A 27,500-nucleotide genomic window follows, 5' to 3' on the forward strand; every position below is an offset into this window, starting at 1 on the left:
GTTGAAGAGGGTTTGAGCTCTATAGCAGGCCACTCAAGATCTTCATGGAGCTCGATTTGCGTTTGGATCTCCAAGTTCAAGTGTATTTTCCGCATGTGGTCAGAAGATGCTTGTTGGCGATTCCTGAAACTCTTTCTGAGATCATTTCTGTCAGCTCAGGAACTAAATACGTGTCTCCTGGAACTTTCACTCTGTAGTTCCTCCATAAGTTTGTTCCCCTGCCTGTTTTTTATTTTCTATTTTATCAGCAGGTGAAACGTGGCGTATCAGTCATTCATTCAAAGCTTCCATGACCCCCGATAACTTCTCAACCTCCTTAATTAGTCGTGTTCTCAGAGGTCTGGGGTGCAGATAATCTCCTCAGACCCTCAGCTGGCTTAGCGAAGAGGAACTCTGCAGGAAAGGAGGAGAAAAAAAGTCACCAGAATCCAGATTGATGAGGCTTTTAAACATGTACACTTCTCATTTGTAGTCACTATCGCTCTCCTTTTCCTTTCTTTCCCTCGTTCTTTGCCTTCCCTCTGAAGTAGACTAATGAGCGGAGTAATTGCAGAGGACTAATACAGATGTTCCTCTTTGTTTGTCTCAGCCTAAGTGCTGATTGGTTGCAGCAGACAGAAGCCTGGCCGGGTCTTAATGGAGGAGCATCTAGTCGGGGTTTTGTGTCCTTGTGTGAAGCTCTGAGGAACACCAGGATGGACCTCGTGCTCATTAATGCAGACGGATTCGAATCTGATCACAATCAAGTTATTGAGATCTTTCACATCATATATTATCGGTTTATCAGATGTCAGGGTTCCTCAGAAACTAGACTGTCCTGACCTTCGGAGAAGCTGGAGAACAGCTTTTTGAGAAGAACATCTCATTTATTATCGAGTCTCTTATATTAAGCTTAATTATTCTGGTAAAATAATGATCTAGATTTTGTAGATTTCTGAGATTTCATTCAGATACTTAGTAAAGGCAGGTGTTTGGGTTTGAGCTCTATAGCAGGCCGCTCAAGATGTTCCACACACAGGGGCATTGTCATGCTGGAACATGTGGAACAGGTCCTGCTGAGAAGAAGCACATACGGCTGGGAAAGTTCTGTCTCTAGTGTATTTTCAGGTCAGGAACTGCTTGTTGGCAGAGGCAATTCCTGACACCCACCTAGATAGTTGATTATTAGACGATTCTGCTAGAGCATCCAAAGCCATCTTTATTCAGAAGAATGTGCAGAAAATCCAAATGTTCTCTGATCTGTATGATTTGCTCCTGCCAGTTTAAAGGTCAAGTGAGAAAATTTCATTGTGTGTGTTTGCAGTGGTGACGACGACATCCTGAAGGATCACGCCGACCCTCTGAAAGTTCTGGAAGGCATCGTGAAGGCCGTGCAAGACGAAGTGCAAGCCGGGTAAGCAGACCAGATCAGATACACTGGAGCATGCTGGGATAGAAAAACAATATGTCGCCAAACAGGAAGTGAATCTGTATCTCGGGAAATAGTTTGCGCACCGACACAAAAATTGGTAGACATCTCCAGGACCATGATCTCATGCTATGCCCCAAATTTCATCCCGACGCCACCTAGTGGTCAAAGGTTCCAATGACGTGCAATGACATCAAACTGCCATTATTGCTCCTGTTTCTCGTCCTACTCCAGGTTTTCTACTAGATTTGGTTTCTCAGCAACTTGTGGTGCTCGGTCACTGCTGCCTAGAGTTTCAATCATTATGAGGTAGCATCAGACCCTTCTGAGATGATGTTCAGATAAATCGGATTTGGTTTCAAACGCTTGAACAAACAGCCTTTTATTGGTCTGGAAACCCAAAACTGTTTTCACTTGCGCTAATTAGATCAAATACAGATGCAGGAGTTTATTCTTTTCTGTGTGGTTTGTTCTTAATTGCTTTGAAATTGGCTTTCCATTCTGCCTTCAGCCAAACTCTTTGAAGCCTTTACGCAGCCCAGAGCTACATTTCAAACCTGCTGGACATAATTTGCTTTGTAATTCTTTATAATTATCTCCAATCTGTCACGAATTGAGAGGGGCTTCAATTCTCTTTCTTTCCGATGACATGATAGTTTATAAAGATTTGATGTGGGCTTTAAGGAAAGAGTGTGTGTGTGTGTGTGTGTGTGTGTGTGTGTGTGTGTGTGTGTGTGTGTGTGGGGGTGTGTGTGGGGGTGTGTGTGGGGGTGTGTGTGGGGGTGTGTGTGGGGGTGTGTGTGGGGGTGTGTGTGGGGGTGTGTGTGGGGGTGTGTGCGTTCATGTCTCAGGGGACATGCGGTGTCATCCGAGGACCTGTTGGCATGGTTACGGCCATTCTGTGGGGACGACTCGAAACCTGTGCGAGTGAGAATCGAGGTGCTGCAGATTCTGGAACATTCATTCAGCCTCAGCGAACAGGACGTTCGTCTCCTGGTGCTGTTCAGGAGCCAAGCGGTGCTGAAAGCCTGCTGGCCTGGTCGAGAGGTACACACACACACACACACACACACACACACATCTCTCTTTATAATCTCACTTCTGTTTACTTCCACTATAAAAACAAGAAAGAAAGAAAGAGGGAGAAAAGAGACTAATGTCAGGCAGTCAGATAGAAGGAAAGAAGAAGTGTGAAAGTACGTAGGGATTGAAGGATAGACTAGATGTCTGGAGGAAAGAAATGAAGATACAGGGAAAGGAAGAAAGAAAGAAAACACAATGTCAGGTCAGATAAACGTACCTGTTGTTCGGATATTTGGAAAGAGAGAAAGTAATGAAAGATGGAAAGATAGACAGAGCATGATTCTCTTTCAGGATCCAGGTTTCATCAGATATGAGAGAGAGAGAGAGAGAGAGAGAGAGAGAGAGAGAGAGAAAATAAAAACAAATCCAGCTTTTAATGTCAGTGTAGATAAACTCACCTGATTCTGAGAAAGAGAAAGAAATACAGAAATGGAGAGAGAGAAAGAACGATAGAGACAGTGAAAAGATAGAGAGGTGAGCTGTGTATATGTAATGTGTTGGAGGACAAAATAAAAGGAAAAATGCATAATTGTGCATTGGAAAGTGTGTGTGTGTGTGTGTGTGTGTGTGTGTGTGTGTGTGTGTGTGTGTGTGTGTGTGTGTGTGTGTGTGTGTGTGTGTGTGTGTGTGATTTTCAAATGGTCCTAATCTCAGCATGCACTGCACTGATTGGCAAGTTGTAGCCACAGGAAGTGTGTGTCATCAGTACCAGGCCACTGTGTGTGTGTGTGTGTGTGTGGGGGGATTGGTTTGAAAGTGGAAAACTGTACTCCCAAAAGTATTCGGACACATAATGACCTCCACTCTTCTGGGAAGATGATCCACTAGATTTTGTGGGCATTCCGCCACTTCGTGCGGTGAGGCACTGATGGAGATGGTGAAGTGAGGAGATTTGAGGTGGCGTCGATCTTCCACACGCATGGATCTTCCACACGCATCTTCACAGAGCTGAAGTTCTACACATACCAAAGACGTGCAGATTGTGCATACGTGTATATTCACTACTTGGCAACCCAGCGGAGGAGGAATGTGTTCGATGGAGCGGCAAGGCTCGAGTTCACATCTTCCTGCACTTTACTGTGGGATTTGTTTCTCCCCGATACAGATGGTGTTAATATTCAACACATTAGCCTAAGCACCAGTGCGCCGACATCACCGTCTCTCTCTCTCTCTCTCTCTCTCTCTCATTATTAGGGCAGTAAAATATCATTATTGTGAGAAATTATACCCCCAAAAAAAAAAAATCGGCCAAAAGTATCTGGACACGCGATTGTACACGACGTCTTTGGTTGCGCGAGCAGGACATTCTTCCCTTCTCTTGATCAAGGAGATCGGAACCTGTTCCAGCATTGTTCAGAAAAAGAGCATCCATGAACATCTGTTTTCCATGGGTTTGGGTTGTGTGTGTGGAAGATTAGTGTGTCCTGCTATAGAGCTCCAAATCCCATTAGGATGAATGTGAACGACACCTCCAGGTCTCCTCACTTCATAATCTACTCCTTTACTAACACCCATGAGGCTAAATGAGATCTCACGAAATCTACCTACACCATATGTATCGGATTGGATTTTATCTACTGAGAGACTTTAAATCCTCCCACCATCAAATCCCAACCTGCTGAGCAAGGCCCTTAACCCTCAGGTTGTATGAATGAGATAATTGTGAGTCACTGTGGAAAAGGGCGTGTCAAATGGCATTAATGTGTTCTTGATTAGAAGTTTGATTGATTGATTGTAGTTTCGAACCCAAATCTCCACCGTTCCTGATTTTTCACCCCGAACTCCTACATGAGAATGTCAGATTGGCCCTAACATTCTTTTACACACACACACACACACACTGCATTTAAATTTCCGAGCTCAAAATCGTTCATGTGTGCTTCGCTATGACGACGTGGCTTTGATGTTTATCCGGGAACTCCAGGCATTCTGTGGAGCTGAATGGAGAACGGCATTTCAGGTCTGATACGTGCTCCGAAGGCGTTGCTGGTGTAATCAGTCGGAGTAAACAGTGACTAAGTGGTGTGTGTGTGTGTGTGTGTGTGTGTGTGTGTGTGTTGTTGGGATTAGATGCCAAGCTTTTGCAGTTGCCTTGGTCCCCTGACTTCATAATCCGAGGCCATTTGTCATTTTAGGAAGCTGTCAGGGTGTAAACTGTGTGTGTGTGTGTGTGTGTGTGTGTGTAACCACAAACAGCTGAATGACTGGGGCTAATGTGGTCATTAAAACAATGTCCCCTGTTCCCCTGTTGTTCACTGGCTTTAATATGGCCACTTAGTGGGCTACTGTTTATGGTGTGTGTGTGTGTGTGTGTGTGTGTGTGTGTGTGTGTGTGTGTGTGTGTGTGTGTGTGTGTGTGTGTCCTCATTGCTCGGCTGCTCAGTGATCACGGAGCAGTTGATTGCTCCTAGTGGCAGTCTTCAGTGTGTGTGTGTGTGTGTGTGTGATTGCCCGCATTGTGTGTCCTTGATTTAACAGCGTATGACTGAACCTGAGGTTGTATTGACTCACCTGGTTTTGTGTCCCGTTTGTTTAGTGTGTGTATTTCCGAGAAAAAGTCTGTGTAGTTCCTTTCGCGTGCAAACACACACACACACACACACACACACACACACACACACGTCTGTATGTATATATCTCGCTCTTTTACTTTCACCAGTGACACTCTCTCTCTCTCTCTCTCTCTCTCTCTTCAGCCCCCTGTATGTCAACAACTGCCTATTTTTCACTCCTCTGCACTGTTCTCTCTCTTTCTATCTCTCCCTCCCGCTCTCTCTCTGGCAATTCCCTCCAACAGAAACCTGTAGTTCTGTTCTGTCGATGGGATCATCCTTCATGTCCACACTGTGCTGCTGTAGTTCAGTGTGAAACTCTACATTCTTTAGTTCTTCGATTAGTAATCTAATGATCATTATCTCTCTGGATGGATGGATGGATAGAAACTACATAATAGGAAAGATATAGGAAATTATTTGGATGGATGGATGGATGGATGGAATTCATTAACGAGTGGATGGATAGAATTAGTTGCATAATGGGAGAAATGGTGGATGAGGGAAGTAATTGGGTGGAATTAATAGGAAGGATGAATAGTGGAAGGAATGGAAATAACTGCAAGACAGATGAATGGAATTAATTGGCTGCAATTATTAGAGATGGATGGATAGAATTTGGTGCAGGATGAATGGATGAAATTAACTGCATAATAGTTTAATAACGATGGAAGAAATTATATGGATGGAATTAATATGGATGGATGGGTGGAATTAACTGCATAATAGTAGAGTGGATTAAATTGGATGGGATTAATAGGGATGGATGGAATTAACTGCATCATGGAAAAGATGGGAGGAATTAGATGGATGGATGAAATATTAGAGATGGATGGATAGACAGAATTATTTGCATAATAGAGGAGATGGGCGAATAGAGGAGTTAGAGGGATGGATGGGTGAATTAACTGCCTAATGAAATAAATAGATGGATGGAATAAATTGCATAAGGGATGAAATGGAGAGATGGTTTGAATTAATTGGATGGATGGATGGATGGATGGATGGATGGATGGATGGATGGATGGATGGATGGATAAATGACTGACCATATTTAATTATTAGTAGTTAAATTATGAAATTAAAGAAAATAATTAGGGTGAATGGATATATGGATAAAATGGGTTAATTATTGGATGGATGGAAAGATGGAAAGACTGGGAAAGTGCCTGGGTGAAAAAAAAAAGTTAGATGGATAGACAGACAGACAGACAAGTTGTTGGACAGATGTAAAAATTGCAAAATCGAATATTGTAGAGAGCTGGAACGTAAAGAACAAATGGATAAAAGGAATGTTTATTGGAAGGATGAGTAAAAGGATGGATGGATGAATAAATGGATGGATAAATGAAGGGCTCAGATGTGTGGAATTAATTGAATGGTTGATGGAAGAAATAAATTGTGTATGACTGAAGGCTTGTTAATCAAAGTGTGTGATGCAACAGGAGAAATAGACTGATGAGATGTTGTTGTTTTTTTGAGCATTATGAGCAGAACATTGTCTCGTTGCAGCCTGAGCTCCGTCTGTCCAAAGTCCATCTGTTTTCTGTAGGAATTATAACTAGTTTGTAGCAAAACATGTCTTATCACCATGTTCCTGTCTTCACTCTCCCACAGGGGGGGTGTGTGCGTGTGTGCGTGTCTCAGCTCTGTCTGGTCTTTCTAAGTGTTCCCTGGTTACAGGATTTCATCCCCAAACACCATGATGTCCTGCTTCTCACACACCCTGTGTCTTCTTCTGCAACTCACTATATAAAGGAGTTGTGTTATTGCCCATGTAGTTAGAAACCGCTCCAGAAAATAAAATCACACGTCTTGCCAATACACATTGGTCCAAAACCTACAGAATCAGTGGGTGTAGGTGGGGTTAGGGTGAGTGGGTGTGTAGTTGTAGGAGTAGGTGGGGTTAGGGTGAGTGGGTGTGTAGTTGTAGGAGTAGGTAGGGTTAGGGTGAGTGGGTGTGTAGTTGTAGGAGTAGGTGGGGTTAGGGTGAGTGGGTGTGTAGTTGTAGGAGTAGGTGGGGTTAGGGTGAGTGGGTGTGTAGTTGTAGGAGTAGGTAGGGTTAGGGTGAGTGGGTGTGTAGTTGTAGGAGTAGGTAGGGTTAGGGTGAGTGGGTGTGTAGTTGTAGGGGTAGGTGGGGTTAGGGTGAGTGGGTGTGTAGTTGTAGGGGTAGGTGGGGTTAGGGTGAGTGGGTGTGTAGTTGTAGGAGTAGGTAGGGTTAGGGTGAGTGGGTGTGTAGTTGTAGGAGTAGGTGGGGTTAGGGTGAGTGGGTGTGTAGTTGTAGGAGTAGGTGGGGTTAGGGTGAGTGGGTGTGTAGTTGTAGGAGTAGGTGGGGTTAGGGTGAGTGGGTGGATGGTTATAGGGGTAGGTGGGGTTAGAGTGAGTGGGTGGATGGTTATAGGGGTGGGTGGGGTTAGAGTGAGTGGGTGGGTGGTTGTGGGTGGGTGGGGTTAGAGTGAGTGGGTGGGTGGTTGTAGGGGTAAGTGGGGTTAGAATGAGTGGGTGGGTGGTTGTACGTGGGGTTAGGGTGAGTGGGTGGGTGGTTGTAGGGGTAGGTGGGGTTAGGGTGAGTGGGTGGGTGGTTGTAGGGGTAGGTGTGGTTAGGGTGAGTGGGTGGGTGGTTGTAGGGGTAAGTGGGGTTAGAGTGAGTGGGTGGGTGGTTGTACGTGGGGTTAGAGTGAGTGGGTGGGTGGTTGTAGGGGTAGGTGGGGTTAGAGTGAGTGGGTGGGTGGTTGTATGTGGGGTTAGGGTGAGTGGGTGGGTGGTTGTAGGGGTAGGTGGGGCTAGGGTGAGTGGGTGGGTGGTTGTAGGGGTAGGTGGGGTTAGAGTGAGTGGGTGGGTGGTTGTACGTGGGGTTAGAGTGAGTGGGTGGGTGGTTGTAGGGGTAGGTGGGGTTAGAGTGAGTGGGTGGGTGGTTGTACGTGGGGTTAGAGTGAGTTGGTGGGTGGTTGTAGGGGTAGGTGGGGTTAGGGTGAGTGGGTGGGTGGTTGTAGGGGTAGGTGGGGTTAGGGTGAGTGGGTGGGTGGTTGTACGTGGGGTTAGAGTGACTGGGTGGGTGGTTGTAGGGGTAGGTGGGGTTTAATTGAGTGAGTGGGTGGTTGTACGTGGGGTTAGAGTGAGTGGGTGGGTGGTTGTAGGGGTAGGTGGGGTTAGGGTGAGTGGGTGACTGGTTGTAGGGGTAGGTGGGGTTAGGGTGAGTGGGTGGGCGGTTGTAGGGGTAGGTGGGGTTAGGGTGAGTGGGTGGGCGGTTGTAGGGGTAGGTGGGGTTAGGGTGAGTGGGTGGGCGGTTGTAGGGGTAGGTGGGGTTAGGGTGAGTGGGTGGGCGGTTGTAGGGGTAGGTGAGGTTAGGGTGAGTGGGTGGGCGGTTGTAGGGGTAGGTGGGGTTAGGGTGAGTGGGTGGGCGGTTGTAGGGGTAGGTGGGGTTAGGGTGAGTGGGTGGGCGGTTGTAGGGGTAGGTGGGGTTAGGGTGAGTGGGTGGGTGGTTGTAGGGGTAGGTGGGGTTAGGGTGAGTGGGTGGGTGTAGGTGGTGTTAGAGTGAGTGGGTGGGCGGTTGTAGGGGTAGGTGGGGTTAGGGTGAGTGGGTGGGCGGTTGTAGGGGTAGGTGGGGTTAGGGTGAGTGGGTGGGCGGTTGTAGGGGTAGGTGGGGTTAGGGTGAGTGGGTGGGCGGTTGTAGGGGTAGGTGAGGTTAGGGTGAGTGGGTGGGCGGTTGTAGGGGTTGGTGGGGTTAGGTTGAGTGGGTGAGTGTAGGTGGGGTTCGAGTGAGTGGGTGGGTGGTTGTACGTGTGGTTAGAGTGAGTGGGTGGGTGGTTGTAGGGGTAGGTGGGGTAAGGGTAAGTGGGTGGTTGTAGGTGTAGGTGGGGTTCGAGTGAGTGGGTGGGTGGTTGTACGTGTGGTTAGAGTGAGTTGGTGGGTGGTTGTAGGGGTAGGTGGGGTTAGGGTGAGTGGGTGGGTGGTTGTAGGGGTAGGTGGGGTTAGGGTGAGTGGGTGGTTGTAGGGGTAGGTGGGGTTACAGTGAGTGGGTGGGTGTAGGTGTGGTTACAGTGAGTTGGTGGTTGTAGGGGTAGGTGGGGTTACAGTAAGTGGATTGGTGGGTGGTTGAAGGTGGGGTTACAGTGAGTGGGTGGTTGTAGGGGTAGGTGGGGTAACAGTGAGTGGATTGGTGGGTGGTTGAAGGTGGGGTTACAGTGGGTGGGTGGTTGTAGGGGTAGGTGGGGTTAGAATGAGTGGGTGGGTGGGTGAAGGTGGTGTTACAGTGGGTAGGTGGGGATAGAGTGAGATGTAGGGGTAGGTTGGGTTAGAGTGGGTGGGTGGGTGTAGGTGGGGTTACAGTGGTTGGGTGGTTGTAGGCTTAGGTGGGGTTAGAGCGAGTGGGTGGGTGGGTCAGATTTGGGGGGTATTTTTGTAATGAGAAGACATGAAGGAAAACTGAGCTTTTCTTTCATTCTTTCTGTGAGAGTCGCTGTCCAAGTGCTGAAGTGAATCTACACTTTCTCACATCCTGAACATTATTGATTCTTCTACATCGATGTTCCCGTCACTGGTGTGTTTCTCTATCCCTCTTTCTCTCCCTTTCTCTCCCTCTCTCTCTCTCTCTCTCTCTCTCTCTCTCTCTCTCTCTCCCTCCCTCTCTCTCCCTCCCTCTCTCTCTCTATCCCTCTCTCTCTCTCTCTATCCCTCTTTCTCTCCCTCTCTCTCTCTCTCTATCCCTCTTTCTCTCCCTCTATCCCTCTTTCTCTCCCTCTCTCTCTCTCTCTATCCCTCTTTCTCTCCCTCTATCCCTCTTTCTCTCCCTCTATCCCTCTTTCTCTCCCTCTCTCTCTCTCCCTCTCTCTCTCTCTCTATCCCTCTTTCTCTCCCTTTCTCTCCCTCTCTCTCTCCCTTTCTCTCCCTCTCTCTCTCTCTCTCTCTCTCTCTTTCTCTCCCTTTCTCTCTCTCTCTCTCTCTCTCTCTCTCTCTCTCTCTCTCTCTCTCCCTCCCTCTCTCTCTCTATCCCTCTCTCTCTCTCTCTATCCCTCTTTCTATCCCTCTCTCTCTCTCTCTATCCCTCTTTCTCTCCCTCTCTCTCTCTCTCTATCCCTCTTTCTCTCTCCCTCTCTCTCTCTCTCTATCCCTCTTTCTCTCCCTTTCTCTCCCTCTCTCTCTCCCTTTCTCTCCCTCTCTCTCTCTCTCTCTCTCTCTCTCTCTCTCTCTCTCTCTCTCTCTCTCTCTCTCTCTCCCTCTATCCCTCTCTCTCTCTCTCTATCCCTCTCTCTCTCTCTCTCTCTATCCCTCTCTCTCTCTCTCTATCCCTCTCTCTCTCTCTCTCTCTCTCTATCCCTCCCTCTTTCTCTCCCTCTCTCTCTATCCCTCTATCCCTCCCTCTTTCTCTTCCTCTCTCTCTATCCCTCTATCCCTCCCTCTTTCTCTCCCTCTCTCTCTATCCCTCTATCCCTCTCCCTCTCCCTCTCTCTCTATCCCTCTATCCCTCTTTCTCTCCCTCTCTCTCTATCCCTCTATCCCTCTTTCTCTCCCTCTCTCTCTATCCCTCTTTCTCTCCCTCTCTCTCTATCCCTCTATCCCTCTTTCTCTCCCTCTCTCTCTATCCCTCTATCCCTCTTTCTCTCCCTCTCTCTCTATCCCTCTATCCCTCTTTCTCTCCCTCTCTCTGATTTGGCTGGAGGTCAGTGGAATAGGCGAGTGCTCGGTGTAGGCCAGCGGTGCGTGAACAGCTGCGTTCCTCGCGGTTTTTAATGACATGCTATGAGTTGCTCTCTGGCGGAGAACACGAAGTCTTTGCCCACCAGCAGAACCTACAAAAACAGTTTGTCGTTCTCCGAGGGGACTTTATAGGTCATTTTACTGTGCTGTTATATTAGTGTTCTTCATCACCGAGCCTCGGGTCCCAGTGTGCATCAGATGAACGCAAAATAAAAAGCCATTACACACCCCATGGAGGCTTGCTGAAGGTTTGATGTGTAAAAGGTTATGAAAACCTCACCATCACACTCACTCAATGCACCTTCTAACTCTTTACAACTCAGTATTATCTCAGTCACTCTTCTCTTCTGGAAAAGTTTTGGGGCGTCACTGTGGGGTTTAGTGATCCGTCTTGATCTACAAAAGGGTTAGTGAGGTCAGGTGCTGATGATGGAGAAGGTGAGAGGCACCGGTTTCTCCAGTTCCAGTTTTTCCTAATGATGTTGTGTTGAGGAGGTCAGGGCTGTCTTCCCATCCATTTATCTATCCTCCTATCCATCCATCCATCCATCCTGGTTATCCTTCCATTTTCCCATCCAACTATTTATCTTTCCATCCATCCATTTATCTATTTTCCTCACACTTTCCATCTATTTTCCCATCATCTATTTAACTATCCTCCCATCCATTTATCCATCTTCCCATCCATCTATATCTATCCTCCAGTGCATCCATCTTCCCATCCATCTATATCTCTCCTCCCATCTATTCATCTACTCAATTATTCATCCTCCACTTATCAATACATCCATCTATATTGTAAATTATTCATCTTCTACCTGGTAACAGTAACTCGCTTCACAACCACCGCATCCCTGATGATTTTCCTGAATCAGCATGAAAGTCCAGTATCGTGTTCACGCTTTGACGTCTCTTCTTCGAGTCACTTTTAAAAACTCCAGAACATGGTGAAGAAAAACTCCTGAGTGCTTCATTATCCCTTGAATATTAATGACATGACCTTCCAAATTCATTCACATTGAGCGTGAGCGTCCGGGAGTCTCTACACAAGTGGCCTTCATCATCCACATATTGAAATATTTATCTCTGTAATGCGCGCGTGTCTGATGAGGAACGTGTGAGGAACCTCCATGGGGTTTCTATAAACACTCCCCAAGTACAATAACGGTTCAGTACAGAATAAACAAAAGGAATAAAGCTCTGCAGAGAAAAAAATTTATTTATATATAATACTTTTTACTTTTATCATCTGGAAACCAATCATTTGGGAGACCGAGGCGTGTCCTGAGAGTCACACGCAATAGAGATTAACCTGGCAGAGGTAGAGCTGCAGCGAGATGCGAATCACCTGTAGAAGATCGTATTAAACAGAAAGCAGTTCTGTAGGTTATGCATGAAAAGTTTCACGTTTGTAAGTCATCACACATCCTCCACGTTTGCGTGAGCGTCTGTAATGAAGGCCAGTGCAGTAGAGTTGCGTTGTACTGCAAAGTGTGATATCGGGACGTACACTTTATCTTCCTGTTCCAGCCCTGACTTCAACACCAGTCAAAGCCCCTTGTTCTCCCCTCGTGTTTCTTCTCTAAGGAAGAACGACCTCTATAGATTAAGAGGAGGCTGTAGAACTTCACTGGAATAATAATGCCAAGCTTTGTGAGGTCATTCGAAACAGCCTGGACCCAACACACACACACACACACACACACACACACACAGGTCTATTCCTTTTCTTTTCCTCCTCCCACTTTTCCCTTCTCTTCATTGTTCTTTCATCCCTCCTGGCCCAGAACAGCAGAACGGGAAAGGAACAAGCTGCTCTGACCTTAACAAAGACCTTTGAGACGAGAAACACCATGTCAGCACTTTCCACTTTAACCCTGACTCGAGTCCTTATTGTGCTGAAATATTAAAAACCCGCACGCAATTAAATCGCTCTCGTTCATGACATTTATATTCCAGCCAGACTTCCCGTTAGAATGAGCTCCACTCTTCTGGGAAGATGTTCTACTGGATTTTGTGGAGATTTTCGTTCAGACAGTCAGGTACTGATGTAGGTGAGGAAGTAAGGAGGCTTCAAAGGTGTTCAGTAGTGATTGAGCTCTAAGCCTGTAGATCTTCCACAACCCATGGAAAGCAGATCTTCATGGAGCTCTGTGCTCTTTAGGTCACAGGTTTCAGGTCACCTAGTTCAAGTGAGGAGAAATGTTTTGGCTTTATTTATATTTAATTGAGTTTAAACAATCCGCTTTTATTTGATCCATTTTATCTTTTTGAGCTTCTTCTCAAACTCCTTTTTTTTTTTATCGTTATCTGTTGGACGTTTTCCACCTATACGCTTACATTCAGTATCTCAGGTGTGTAGAGGTGGACTTCAAAAGAAGGATTGAAATTCTTTTTTATTTGGACCTCAACGTCATCTAATATACACACACCCACGAGTCCTGTATCGAGGGGAGAAAAATCCTGGAATATTCAGAAGAACTGGACCACGCAGTGAGCACGGTTTTCAAGTAGAACCTGTGAGGAACATGAGTACGCTCAAGGAACCTCGATTATATCAATCATTTCACCTGTAGCGTTGTGATTTTCTTGAGTGCCATTCAGGTTCACGCTGAAATTTATCCTAATCCTCATTTGTTCTATCGGTTCCCGGCCTTTTGCTCAGCCTTATTTTCCATCTACATGAAGTTCCCGAGGCTGATGACTCTTCCATGCAGATCTTTGAGATGTTTTTAGTCAGCAATGCTGCTCAAACAGTTAGTGGAAATCCAGTGCTGGAGGTTTGTGTATTTATCCAGAGCATTTCCCTGCTTTGTAGGCATCAGGACATTTATATATAATTTTTTTAATTTCCAAATGAGTTAAATCAGACTTCACCCAAGCTTTTGGAGGAATGCTGAGGTCTTGGAAAAGTTTGAGATTTTTAAAATTTTGCTGATTATTGGAGATTTGGTGTGTGCTTTGAGAGATTACAGATATTGGAGATTTTGGAAATATTATAGATCTTGGAGATAATTGAGATCAAGTTGATCTTTGAAATTTTGGTGATCTTCATGATCTTGGAGAAATTGGAGATCTTTTGAGAATTTTGCCTGAATTTTGGTAATGGAAAGGCTCAAAATTCCATGAACGAATGACGTTTCTATCCTGCATGACCACACACACACACACACACACACACACACACACATTCATAAGCAAATGAGTCGCAGCACAGCCCCAGTACGACCTCATTACGTTCCAGAAACAAGTTCATACGCTTTCAAAGCCCAGAGTCCCAGTCCTACTCTGCAATGCTTTATTTCATCCTCTGGAGCTCACACACACACACACACACACACACACACACACACACACACACACTCTGAAAGATGGTAAAGTGGGAGTTAAGTGCAGCCGACAGTCTTGATTTCTCTTTCAGTTGTGCCGCAGCTTCATCCATCTGCGCCCGTGTCCCTCAGCTGTTTACCAGCTGATGAAAAGATTCACTTTTCTTCTCGTCTTCCTCCGCTCTACTCTACTCTGATGACGAGGGAAAGGGAAAAGAGGAGGAGGAGGAGGCCTGTTTATGCCTTGGGAGATCTTCATGTCCTCACCTTCTTTCCCTCTCTCTCGCTGTCTCTCTCTTTCTTTGTCAGTTGCTGACATTTTCATGCTTCATAGTTTTGCCCTGTGGTGGTTTGAAATATTACAGAACAAAGTGTGTGTGTGTGTGTGTGTGTGTGTCCATCATGAGATGATGATCTACATGATCTTCATAGGACAGTCATCAGACTCGGATTCTTTTTGGGGATTGGTGGATTTTCTGCCATTCTTCAGGGCAAATCTTCTCCATCTTCACTCTAGAAGTTCTCCCTAAGCCTTGGCTGTGTGTCATGTTGATGAACCTTCAGCCCAGACTGAGATCTCTGCTCCATTCAGATTTCACTCGAATCCCTTGCTCAGAAAACACCCCCATGTCATGATACTTCCACCACCGTGCTTCACTCATGGGATGGGGCCTGGTTTCCTCCAGACACAGGGTTTAGAAGTGAGGCCAATCTTGGTTTCATTAGACCAGAGAATCTTGTTTCTCACAGTCTGAGTGTCCTTCAGCAGGCTTTCATGGGTTTTGCACTAAAGAGTGTCCTCTAAGTAGACCCTCTGAAATAAAGCGACCCTCTGAATAAACTCTCAGTGGAGGGCTTCAGTGATGGTTGTCCTTCCGGAACTTTGTACCATCAGAGTGACCATCAGGTGTTTGGTCAGGTGACCAGCTCTTGGAAGAGTCCTGGTTGTGCCACACTTCTTCCATTTGAGAATGATGGAGGTCACTGTGTTCACATCTGTGCCTTGTAACAATCCTGTCTTTAATCAAGGTGTTGAAACATCTCAGGAAGACCAGGAAGGCACAGAGCTCATTTTAATACTTATTTATATATGTGATATTTCAGCTGTAGAAACATCTCCAGGCTTCTCCTTCATGACACACGCTCACTCTGTAGGATGGAGGCCTCATATCGTGAGCTTGATAAAACCCTGACATGAAGCAGGGTTGAGACTCGGAGACGAGAAGATGCGCACAGCCGGATGTTGGAACGCTGTGAGGGTGGTGGTTGTTGTTGCTGTTCTTTTTGTGGTGTTTGTGTTTGCGTGTCAGAGCTGATAGAGAAGAGAACCACTTGGCAGGGAGGCCATGGAGTGGGTGGATGTTATTAAGTAAAGCATGTCTGAACTCATTCAGTCATGACACACACACACACACACTGAGAGATTAGATGTGGGTGGATAATCTGAAGCAGGAGAATGAGTCCACTAGCGGAGGAGCTCGTCTCCTCCCCGGCTCTTTCCTGGATCATGAGCATGAGACGCGATTGCTGTTCTGAACTTTACGCTTCTTTTCTTCTGGGCTTTATGTTGGAGATGTAGCGTTAAAGACCTACCACCCAGGCAATCATGGATTTTCTGGCCACTTAAACAGGAACACCTACACCATTCTAATTCACGCATGTTTCTCCACCATTCTCATTTACGCATGTTTCTCTATTGATGAGCAGAGTGGTGCAGAAAACAAAAAACATCCATGTTATAGACAGGAACGTATCAAACAGCAGCTTGGATATGAGGAGAAAAAAGCATCTAATAGACATGAATTGGACTACATTCAAATTGTGGCGTCTACGAGGTGGACGTGACTGGAGCTGGAGCAACCTCAGGATGCCTCGGGATGGGTGAAGAACGAGAAGCAGTGGAGAGGAATCGGCGTAGCTGCTGAAGTTGATAATGTGCATGTGATCAGATGTTCTGAAGCACAAGGTTATGATATGATGTGTAGGACTGTGTCTAAACCCCAAACATGGTTAGGAGACTATTCCACAGTTCAGGAGCTAAATGTAAGAATGTTCTACCACCTTTAGTGGACTTTGCTATTCTAGTAACCACTAGAAGCCTGGAGTTTTGAGATCTCAGGGAGCGTGATGGATTGAAGCGTGTTAGAAGACTGGAGAGATACATGGAGATAAACCATTTAGTGTTTTGTAGGTAAGAAGCAGTAGTTTGTCTGGAGGTCATGAACAAGTAGACGAGCTTCTCTGCATCAGAGAAAAATGAGATGTTTCATCTGGTTTTGATGAGATGTATAGCTGGGGATCATCAGCGCTACAGTGGAAGATCATCTCATGTCTTAATAGTTTTAATAGTCAACAATAGTTTAAATAACGGGTTAGAAATTTTTTTTTAAGCAGAAAAAAATTTTAAAAAATGAGGATTAAAAAATAAATAAAAGTAAAATGGTGCCTGTAGTCAGCAGCTCCTTCAGAGGAGAAATGCCATTCAGCTCTATTGATATGGAGGGAATTAATTTTCATATTTAATCCAGTCCTGGCCTGCGATGAAAGAAAAAGGGTCGGGATGTGAACACACACACACACACACACACACACACACACTGGCGGTTTACACCCTTTTCGTTGACATCATGATTACTGTGGTTAATTAGTACGGATCTGCTCCAGTCTTTTCCTCCGCAACCAAATAACCCCTTTTTATATATTAGTCTTTTTTTATTTTATTACATTTTCTTTTGTTTATTTTTTTGTGTATTATTATTATTATTATTATTATTATTACTATATAATTAGTTATTTTATCTATACTTTTTTCTTTTTGCTGTGCGATTAAAACAAAATTTAAAAACACACACACACACACACACAGAGTGTGACTTTACTTTGAGAGGTCTGGGTGGGAGGTCTGGGTTTGAGGTCTGGGTGGAGGTTTGGGGTCTGGGTGGAGGTTTTAGGTCTGGGTGAGAGGTTTGAGGTCTGGGTTTGGGGTCTGGGTGGAGGTTTTAGGTCTGGGTTTGGGGTCTGGGTGAGAGGTTTTAGGTCTGGGTGGAGGTTTTAGGTCTGGGTGAGAGGTCTGGGTTTGGGGTCTGGGTGGAGGTTTTAGGTCTGGGTTTGGGGTCTGGGTGAGAGGTTTTAGGTCTGGGTGAGAGGTCTGGGTTTGGGGTCTGGGTGGAGGTTTTAGGTCTGGGTGAGAGGTTTGAGGTCTGGGTTTGGGGTCTGGGTGGAGGTTTTAGGTCTGGGTTTGGGGTCTGGGTGAGAGGTTTTAGGTCTGGGTGAGAGGTCTGGGTTTGGGGTCTGGGTGGAGGTTTTAGGTCTGGGTGAGAGGTTTGAGGTCTGGGTTTGGGGTCTGGGTGGAGGTTTTAGGTCTGGGTTTGGGGTCTGGGTGAGAGGTTTTAGGTCTGGGTGAGAGGTCTGGGTTTGGGGTCTGGGTGGAGGTTTTAGGTCTGGGTGAGAGGTTTGAGGTCTGGGTTTTAGGTCTGGGTGAGAGGTTTTAGGTCTGGGTGAGAGGTTTTAGGTCTGGGTGAGAGGTGAGAGGTTTTAGGTCTGGGTGAGAGGTTTTAGGTCTGGGTGGAGGTTTTAGGTCTGGGTGAGAGGTCTGTGTTTGGGGTCTGGGTGAGAGGTTTTAGGTCTGGGTGAGAGGTTTTGGGTCTGGGTGAGAGGTTTTGGGTCTGGGTGAGAGGTTTTAGGTCTGGGTGAGAGGTTTTAGGTCTGGGTGGAGGTTTTAGGTCTGGGTGAGAGGTCTGTGTTTGGGGTCTGGGTGGAGGTTTTAGGTCTGGGTAAGAGGTTTTAGGTCTGGGTGAGAGGTCTGGGGTCTGGTAGATGATTTGGAATCAGGGTCTGAGATTTGGGGTCCAGATATCTAAAGGAATGTATTGATGGCTATTTGAGGAAGGAGACTATTTGAGAAACATGCTGTTTGAGGAAAACGATCAAGGCTAAGTCGAGGTTCAAAAACCTGCTTTGTGTTGCATTTCTTTTCTCTCAGTTTGAGTATTCAGATGCTTTTTGCAATGATTTCTCCATGTTTTGCTGCTCGTTTGCTCTTTTGCACTTCTCCCCCTGAAGCGATCAGATGTTTCCTCAACTGTTAAATTGCTCGGGTCCCTCAGAAGGGAAATTAATTACTTTCTCCCTCCTCCTCTTCCTATTCTTTTTTTTTTTTTTTTTTTTTTTTGACAACAATCCGGAACGTAGAAACCACCAGAGGGGTAGAGTACTCTTCGTGTGTGTGTGTGTGTGTGTGTTGGTGCGTGCTTGTGCTGTTGCCTGTTTAATCACTGCTCCTCCTGCATTGATCAGTGTGTCATTTCAGCAGGAGCTTCTTCCAGGTCTCAGGTGTGCTGCCATTTTAAATCCATCTCATCAACGTTCACACACCACCTCCACATCTTCACCCCTCTATTCCTCTCCCACCTCCATCTCTCTATTCTTCTTCCACCTCCTCCCCTCCATTCATCTCCCTCCTTCACAACCTCACCCCTCTTTTCTTCTCCCACCTGCTCAACCTCACCACTTTAACGCTTTTCTTCACCTCTATCCTGCTATTCCGTTGCCCCTTTTTTATCCCTCTTCCATCATCCACCTCTCTTAATCTATCAATTTCTCTTTCTCCTTTCTACTCCTCCACTCTTCTCCCTTCATTCTATTGATTTGCTCTCTTTCAGTAGTTTATATTTATGTTCTATATGTTTATATACGGTTTATTTAGGCGTCCAACAAACTAGACCAGGTTTTAGCTTCATGTCATTATTAACCGAGCGCAGACGGTCCGTCTCCTGATTGGTTGCTCCGCCCATCAACAGACTTTTTATTTCTGTCTCTCAGTGCGTCATGAGCGACATCGAGGATGAGGCTCAGCGTCTCTCTCTCTTCCTGGAGCTGCTGGAGTCGAGTACGAAGTGGGAGGAGTTTCAGCACCTCATGCTCCTCCTGCAGGCGTGGCCACCTGTGACTGACGAGAGCAGGTAAGAACAGCTTCTATAGCAGGCCACTTCAGATCTTCCCCACGCACTCAAACACACTTTGTGTCATGCTGGAGATGCAGGTCTGGAAAGACGTCTCACACGAGCACATCTGGCTGGAAAAAGCCATTATTTTTGAATGATGTAGAGGAACGTAGGTTAAACTGTTAATAACGTTTCTATTGATTCATTGTGTAATTGTTTTTCTTTAAGCCCTCCTTCTTCTCCGAAACGCAGATGGTGCCGTGGTTTAGTTGTTGGTGGCCTTTGTGGGATTTTTTCCAGTTAGTCGATTTCTGCGAAAATGTTACACAGCGTTTTTTCCAGGAGACGTCGCTGAGATTGTTAATGAGCTTAATGGCCTACTGTTTATACGAATGAAGTGTACGGCAGGATGCGAAAAAACGAGGAGAAGCTTGTGTCTAAAGCTAAACAACACGTGTGTGTGCGTGCGTGCGTGCGTGCGTGCGTGCGTGCGTGCGTGTGTGCGCACACGTGTCTATAGAGGCTCTTGTGTGCCAATTAAACGAATCGGTAAACTCCGAGCACATCACTGAGCTTATTGAACGTGCTGCCGAACGACTTGTTTAAAATGCTCCTATTTACAAAAAGATCTCCTTCCAGAACTTCTGTTCGTGTGGAAAGTTCATGGAGAACTCGGCTCTCCTCATTCGCTGCTACGCTTCAGAAGCAAAAATATTACATTTTCCATAAATGTGTGTTCGTATGAGCTCCACTGTTCTGGGCAGATGTTCCACTACATGTTGTAGAGATTTGTGAAGACATCTGTAAAAAGAAAAAAGTCTAAGGAAAAGCGATATTCTGACAGAACAACTGTAAAGAGACCTAAAGGCTTTAGTATTCCTGGCGAACATCTGTACAGAAACCTAAACATGCCAGTATCCCCAGAGAACAGCTGGAAAAGGGACCTTAATATGGAAATATTCCTATAGAACATCTGTAGAGAGATCAAAAGGTTTTATTTTCCCTATAGAACATCTGTACAGAAACCTAAACATGCCCATTTTCCCAGAGAACAGCTGGAAAAGGGACCTAAATATGAAAATATCCCTATAGAACATCTGTAGAGAGATCAAAAGGTTTTAGTATCCCTGTAGAACATCTGTACAGAAAGCTAAACATGCCAGTATCCCCAGAGAACAGCTGGAAAGAGACCGAAATATGAAAATATTTCTATAGAACATCTGTAGAGAGATCTAATGTTGGCAATATTCCTATAGAACATCTGTAAAGCCCAGAAGATTAAATTTTCTCACCACATCGTGTGCTTAAAATAACCAAAACATCTCGACACACTCGCTGATTCACACCTTGGTTGGTTTCTACAGACTGGAGTCCGAGCAGAACCCGTGGGTGTGTGTGACGTCAGGCGTGCTCTCACACTGCTCCACGTGGTCGAACATCAGCCCCGGATCTGAGATCCTCGCCATGTGCCGCTCGCTGTACACCACCAAGCACAAACTCAATCCTCAGGTACTGTGCGTGCGCGTGCGCGTGTGCGTGCGCGTGTGCGTGTAAGTGAAGAAGCTCTGAGACGCTTGGTGTGGAGCTCATATGGTTTCACAGTGTTTAACCAAACAGCTACATTTCCACACTGATGTGACTGAGCAAAGATCAGCTGAGAGAACAGCCATGATGATTCATATTTTAATGATGAAGGGTTTGATGATTTATGGCTTTGATCGTAGTTTTCAATTAGATAATGATTATAGCTGTGATTATGGTTTTGATGATTATGACCTTTGATTATGGCGATTATGACTTTTTTAAAATGATTATCCAATTGAAAACCACGATTAAAATTTTAATGATTATGGATATGATTATGGCGATGATGATGATGATGATTTATGGCTTTAATGATGATGATTATGGTTATGATGATGATGGTGGTGATGATGATGGTGGTTTTGATGATGATGATGATTATGGTTTTGATGATGATGATTATGGTGGTGATGATGGTGATGGTGATGATGATGGTGATGATGATGATTATGGCTTTAATGATGATGATTATGGTTTTGATGATGATGATTGATGGTTTTGATGATGATGATGATGATGATGATGATGGATGGTTTTGATGATGATGATGGTGGTTTTGATGATGATGATGATTATGGTTTTGATGATGATGATGATGATTATGGTGGTGATAATGGTGATGGTGATGATGATGGTGATGATGATGATTATGGCTTTAATGATGATGATTATGGTTTTGATGATGATGATTGATGGTTTTGATGATGATGATGATGATGATGATGATGGATGGTTTTGATGATGATGGATGGTTATGATGATTATGGCTTTAATGATGATGATTATGGTTATGATGATGATGGTGGTGATGATGATGATGATGAAGATGATGGTTTTGATGATGATGATGGTGGTTTTGATGATGATGATGATTATGGTTTTGATGATGATGATGATGATTATGGTGGTGATAATGGTGATGGTGATGATGATGGTGATGATGATGATTATGGCTTTAATGATGATGATTATGGTTTTGATGATGATGATTGATGGTTTTGATGATGATGATGATGATGATGATGATGATGGATGGTTTTGATGATGATGGATGGTTATGATGATTATGGCTTTAATGATGATGATTATGGTTTTGATGATGATGATGATTATGGTTTTGATGATGATGATTGATGGTTTTGATGATGATGATGATAAAGATGATGATGATTGATGGTTTTAATGATGATGATGATGATGATTATGGCTTTAATGATGATGATTATGGTTTTGATGATGATGGTGATGATGATGATGGTTTTAATGGTGATTGCTTTTATAATGAAAATGGCTTTGATGATGATTTGATGATTATGGTGATTTTTATTGATTGTGTTTGATTATGGTTTTGATGGTGATAATAATCATGGCTTTGATCATAGTGATGATTATGGTTTGAATGATGATTATGACTTTGATGTTGGTGGTGATTATTGCTTTTATAATGAAAATGGCTTTGATGATGATTTTGCGATTTATGGCTTTGATGATGACAGTGATGACAAAACTAATGACAGTGATGTGATGGTGATGATGGAGGCCGTGGTAATGGGGATGACACTGATGGTGGTGATGAAGAATAGTGGTCACAGATGTTTAACTGTTTTTCTCTCTCTCTCTCTCGCTCTCTCTCGCTCTCTCAGTGTATAGGACACATCTCTACCCTGCTGCTGAACAGTGGTCTCAAACTAGAGGCATTAAAGCTGATGGCCGAGAGCAAAGATGAGCAGCTCCTCGCTCGGACTCTGGATCTAATCAAAAACATCACCTCTGTAAGTCATGTCTTTGCACCACAACATACACAATCAGTTACTTTGCAGCCAAGGGCCTACTTTTTCCCGCTCGGGGGGGGGGGGGGGGGTGTGTGTGTGTGTGTGTGTGTGTGTGTGTGTGTGTGTGTGTGTGTGTGTGTGTGTGTGTGTGTGTGTGTGTGTGTGTGTGTGTGTGTGTGTGTGTGTGTGTGTGTGTGTGTGTGTGTGTGTGTGTGTGGATTATTAGGAGAATGGTCTACCTCTGCAGCTGTCAGGAAGACACATTGTTTATGAGCTACATGACCTCGATGCAGTGTAGCTGAAAGACACAGACGTGGTCGTGCAGTGAACATTATTTAACTTCAGTGTAAAACTAAGCGACTGCATCTGTTCCACGTCGAATCACGTAACTCCAAATACACGTCCAGACGTGCAGACACTAACGTGTCAAATGTAGAACACGGAGAGATGATCAACGACGTCTCATTAGTACGATCTACAGTGTTTGGTTCTTTGATGGTGCAGATGTCCAGATATTTACCACAACACACACACACACACACACACACATTATGCATCTCGTTATGTGTTTATGGTTTATGATTTAATTAATTGTCGTTTGATATATAACTGGGATCCGCCAATCAAACCGGACTAAACCATTTGCGTTTGAAGGGGGATTTCCTGGACCATTTAGTAATTAAAAACAAGCATCAGTTGTTTGGGTGTCAACATGATTCATATTCTTCTAGCAGATCTGATGGATCATGTGGAGTTTATTAAAATATCTAGTGGGTTTATTATCTGATCAGTGGTAAGTCCTTGAAAAGGGGCGGAGTCTGGATTAGAAAAAATGAGGACTAGAATCTAATTCTTTGGAGTCTCCATTTGCTCTGATAATGAGCTCCACTAGATTCTGTGTGAGATTTGATTCAGACTGTTAAAGTCAGGTGCTGATGAAGATAAGGAGGCCTGGATGGTGTTCAGATTCATCCTAAATAGGGTTGGAGCTCTATATAGGAGGCCTCTCAATATCTTCCACAGACATCCAACCCATAGAAAGCGGATCTTCATGGAGCTGGCTTTGTGCGCTTCATAACTAGCTTACGTTTTTCGGTCTCCAAAGTTCAAGTGAATGGAAAATTTCATACCTTCCAAAGACGTTGTGTGCAATAGTGTTCTTTCAACAGTTTTCAGAAGAAACGCACGTGGCTGGAAAAGTCAGGTGTCCCAATACTTTTGCATTTACATTTACACCCATGGAACACGAATCCTGAATTGATCTCTATGAACCATTTGTTATGCCAAGCAGCACGTTCCTCTCACGTTCCTCTCAAGTTAGCGTGTAGGTACTTGAGCATCGCTCGTGGTTTTGTCCTGAGATCAGATAACAGCCGTGAAACAGTGGCTTTGAAGCCGGGAAGGGTTTCGATAACGATCATCCTAATCCACAGCCACGAGTTCTCCTCAGGCTTTATTTAAAGCATCGCTGTCTTGCATGCATGTTGGAATTGGGGTTAATCTCTGAATCTCAAGGTCACCATGAAAAGACCAAGAGGATGAGATTAGGGGTAAAAATGATCTAATAGATTGGATTGGATTTAATGATGAGCCCTCGTCATCTCGGGATCGATTCATTGTATAATGACTTGTGGAAGGAATGTGGAAAAACTCTACAGCAAACACACAGTGCTGTACGTGGGAACGGTTCCTCAAATGTCTTCACAGCAGGACCACGGACGCATTGATAATTCAGGAGTGCAGAGTCAGTCTGGAACGTGTACCTGACGAGAGACGTCCCTGTCCCAGAGTTTCCCAGACTATCTGATGCTCGCTGTTCCAGAGCAGCTTCTAATGAGCCTGTCTCATTCCGCTCCTTTTTTTTTAATTAGTACAAGAACATCCTCCTCAATTACAAACGTTATTGTGTCGCCATTTGGACGTCGTGTAGAACTTCCCGTTTGAGGCTCATGAGAAGTTAATTAACTTCAGTCAACCTGATGAATGGGAGGAAGAAGAAGAACTCGCTGGGTCAGAAACACACCATTCAGCCTCGTTAGTCTCGAAAATCTTTCACTACTTTTCCTAAAATTATCCTATTCCTTCAACAAGAAATCTCCCAATGTATCGTATCACGACCCCTGGATCGCCATGCGTATCGTATCGCCGGCTTCTTGACCCCTGGATCGCCATGCGTATCGTATCGCCGGCTTCTTGACCCCTGGATCGCCATGCGTATCGTATCGCCGGCTTCTTGACCCCCGGATCGCCATGCGTATCGTATCGCCGGCTTCTTGACCCCCGGATCGCCATGCGTATCGTATCGCCGGCTTCTTGACCCCCGGATCGCCATGCGTATCGTATCGCCGGCTTCTTGACCCCCGGATCGCCATGCGTATCGTATCGCCGGCTTCTTGACCCCCGGATCGCCATGCGTATCGTATCGCCGGCTTCTTGACCCCCGGATCGCCATGCGTATCGTATCGCCGGCTTCTTGACCCCCGGATCGCCATGCGTATCGTATCGCCGGCTCCTTGACCCCCGGATCGCCATGCGTATCGTATCGCCGGCTTCTTGACCCCCGGATCGCCATGCGTATCGTATCGCCGGCTTCTTGACCCCCGGATCGCCATGCGTATCGTATCGCCGGCTCCTTGACCCCCGGATCGCCACGCGTATCGTATCGCCGGCTTCTTGACCCCCGGATCGCCATGCGTATCGTATCGCCGGCTTCTTGACCCCCCTGGATCGCAACGCGTATCGTATCGCCGGCTTCTTGACCCCCCTGGATCGCAACGCGTATCGTATCGCCGGCTTCTTGACCCCCCTGGATCGCAACGCGTATCGCATCGCCGGCTTCTTGACCCCCGGATCGCCATGCGTATCGTATCGCCGGCTTCTTGACCCCCGGATCGCCATGCGTATCGTATCGCCGGCTTCTTGACCCCCCTGGATCGCAACGCGTATCGTATCGCCGGCTTCTTGACCCCCCTGGATCGCAACGCGTATCGTATCGCCGGCTTCTTGACCCCCCTGGATCGCAACGCGTATCGTATCGCCGGCTTCTTGACCCCCCTGGATCGCAACGCGTATCATATCTTGCTCTAGTTGAACTCGGGAACGTCTGTTCGGTTGACGTCATCAACACTTGGCTTGTTGTTTTATCGTCCCGTTCGACTGTTGTTATTCCATGCAGGGACGTTTGGGGCGAATCGGCTACGAATACGTTCTGCATGTAAATTCTCGACACCGCCACCAGTTCTTCTCCTTTTTTTTCCTCTCGATGCAATTTCCTCGGTGTCTACGGGCAGCGCTGCGTTCACCGAGCACTTGTACTTTGCGCTTTAAATTATTATACGTGTCACTGTGGTCAGGTACTCCGAGGCACGCCGGCTCTTTTTTTTTTCTCTCTTTTTCATTACTTTTCTTTCTTTCTCTCTCTCGGGCAAACGGAAAGAGCCTGCTGTCTTTAGTCCTACAGGGACCATCTGTCAAAGACGAGCAGCTTGGAGGCAAATGCAGAGTTCAGTTTATTGAACAAACCTGGGCAGAAGCAACCAAAAGGCCAAGGCAATGATTAAATCCAGAAGCCAGAAAGCGCAGAATTAGCAGTGCGCGAGCGAGACTCGGCGTAGACGAGTAGTCGGAGTGTGGGTTGTTAAAAGGAGACGGGTCTACGATTCTGAGCGAGTGCCTGGGGATGTGCTGCTTGTGAGGGCTGTGATCGGTGGAGTAACGATGATGTTTAGAGATCGCTCGCTCTCTGGCCGGGGATTGTGATTTGAGCAGAAGGTTGGTGGAAGTGCAAAAAGTGTTTGGCTTTGAAGTGCAGCGTTATAGAATATCTAATCGCAGCCAAGGAGAACTCAAAATGTTCTCATGGAAGTTCCTGACATGCCCTGGACAAACGCACGTCCATGTATGTAAATCAGTACGATTGTACATGAAATACAGGTATGAAAAGGTTTGTTGGTTCTTGTTGGATTTAGTTTAGGGACGTGAAAAAAGACCTGATCAGATGGTCAAGCACAAATGTATCTGCACTGCTTTTATTTTTTCTTCCCCTCGCCATCCTCATTTCCCCAGTCGATGTTCTTCCGTCCTGATACAAGAGTTTCTTTTAGCAGAAACGCGAGAAAACCTTTTCACAGTAGACCCGGTAAAAAAAAAACCTCTCACCTGTCCAGGTGTAGAAATGAGATAATTAATAATAATACAAGCATCTTCACGAGGTCAGAAGTTCAAATCCCAGCATGCCACGCTGCGTAGACTTCGTGGAGATTTTTGGAAAGCAGATTTTTGTGCGACTGTGTGCACAAACGTCATGCTGAAACAAGATTTCAAATAAAGTTTGTGGGATCAGTCTGGAGGAGAATCGCACAATGCTGGAAAGTTGATCACGTTTTGGTGGTGCAGGGATTTGAACTTACGACCTCCTGATCAAGGTCGTTACCCCCCCCCCCGAACATTCAACACAGCCACCAATTTTCTTTTCCTCTCTCCGGAAAGCGAGTGTGATTAGTGATGTATCTTGTTGCTACAGCGTAACCTCTTCATCGCGGGTGAAAGCTTTCAGGAACCTCCGGGGGGATTATGAAGCTCTGACCTCGGATCCCCTTTTCCATAAAGCTTCAGCCGTGCGAGTGATGACTCACTGTGGACTCAGCACTTTCATCCTCACTATAAACGTCCCCCGCTGTCTGCCTTTTCTCTCTTCCACCATCGCTCCGTCATTGTCAGTCTCTCTCTCTCTGTCTCACCATCGCTCCGTTATTGTCAGTCTCTCTTTCTCTCTCTGTCTCATTATCGCTCCGTCATTGTCAGTCTCTCTCTCTGTCTCACCATCGCTCCACCATTGTCAGTCTCTCTCTCTCTCTCTGTCTCACCATCGCTCCGTCATTGTCAGTCTCTCTCTCTGTCTCACCATCGCTCCGTCATTGTCAGTCTCTCTCTCTGTCTCACCATCGCTCCGTCATTGTCAGTCTCTCTCTCTCTGTCTCACCATCGCTCCGTCATTGTCAGTCTCTCTCTGTCTCACCATCGCTCCATCATTGTCAGTCTCTCTCTCTCTCTCTCTCTCTCTCTCTCTCTGTCTCACCATCGCTCTGTCATCCCTCTCAGGGTCTATTTGTGACTCTTTCCGTCTCCCCGTC

The 27,500-nt window shown here is 45.7% G+C and overlaps 1 protein-coding gene across 2 annotated transcripts in view; it reads left to right on the top strand.

Annotated features, from left to right (window-relative positions):
• Positions 1 to 27,500, top strand: part of nbas (NBAS subunit of NRZ tethering complex) — an 89,117-nt gene that overhangs the window by 55,410 nt on the left and 6,207 nt on the right. For both annotated transcript variants that reach the window (XM_083535669.1, XM_083535670.1), the window contains exons 47-51: positions 1,304 to 1,393; positions 2,260 to 2,455; positions 18,891 to 19,030; positions 20,377 to 20,521; positions 22,240 to 22,368. In XM_083535669.1, coding sequence (XP_083391795.1) covers positions 1,304 to 1,393; positions 2,260 to 2,455; positions 18,891 to 19,030; positions 20,377 to 20,521; positions 22,240 to 22,368 — 700 coding nt within the window. The remainder of the gene's footprint in view (positions 1 to 1,303; positions 1,394 to 2,259; positions 2,456 to 18,890; positions 19,031 to 20,376; positions 20,522 to 22,239; positions 22,369 to 27,500) is intronic.

This window comes from Silurus aristotelis (genome assembly GCF_946808225.1).
Source record: "Silurus aristotelis genome assembly, chromosome: 29".
Lineage (NCBI taxonomy): Eukaryota > Metazoa > Chordata > Actinopteri > Siluriformes > Siluridae > Silurus > Silurus aristotelis.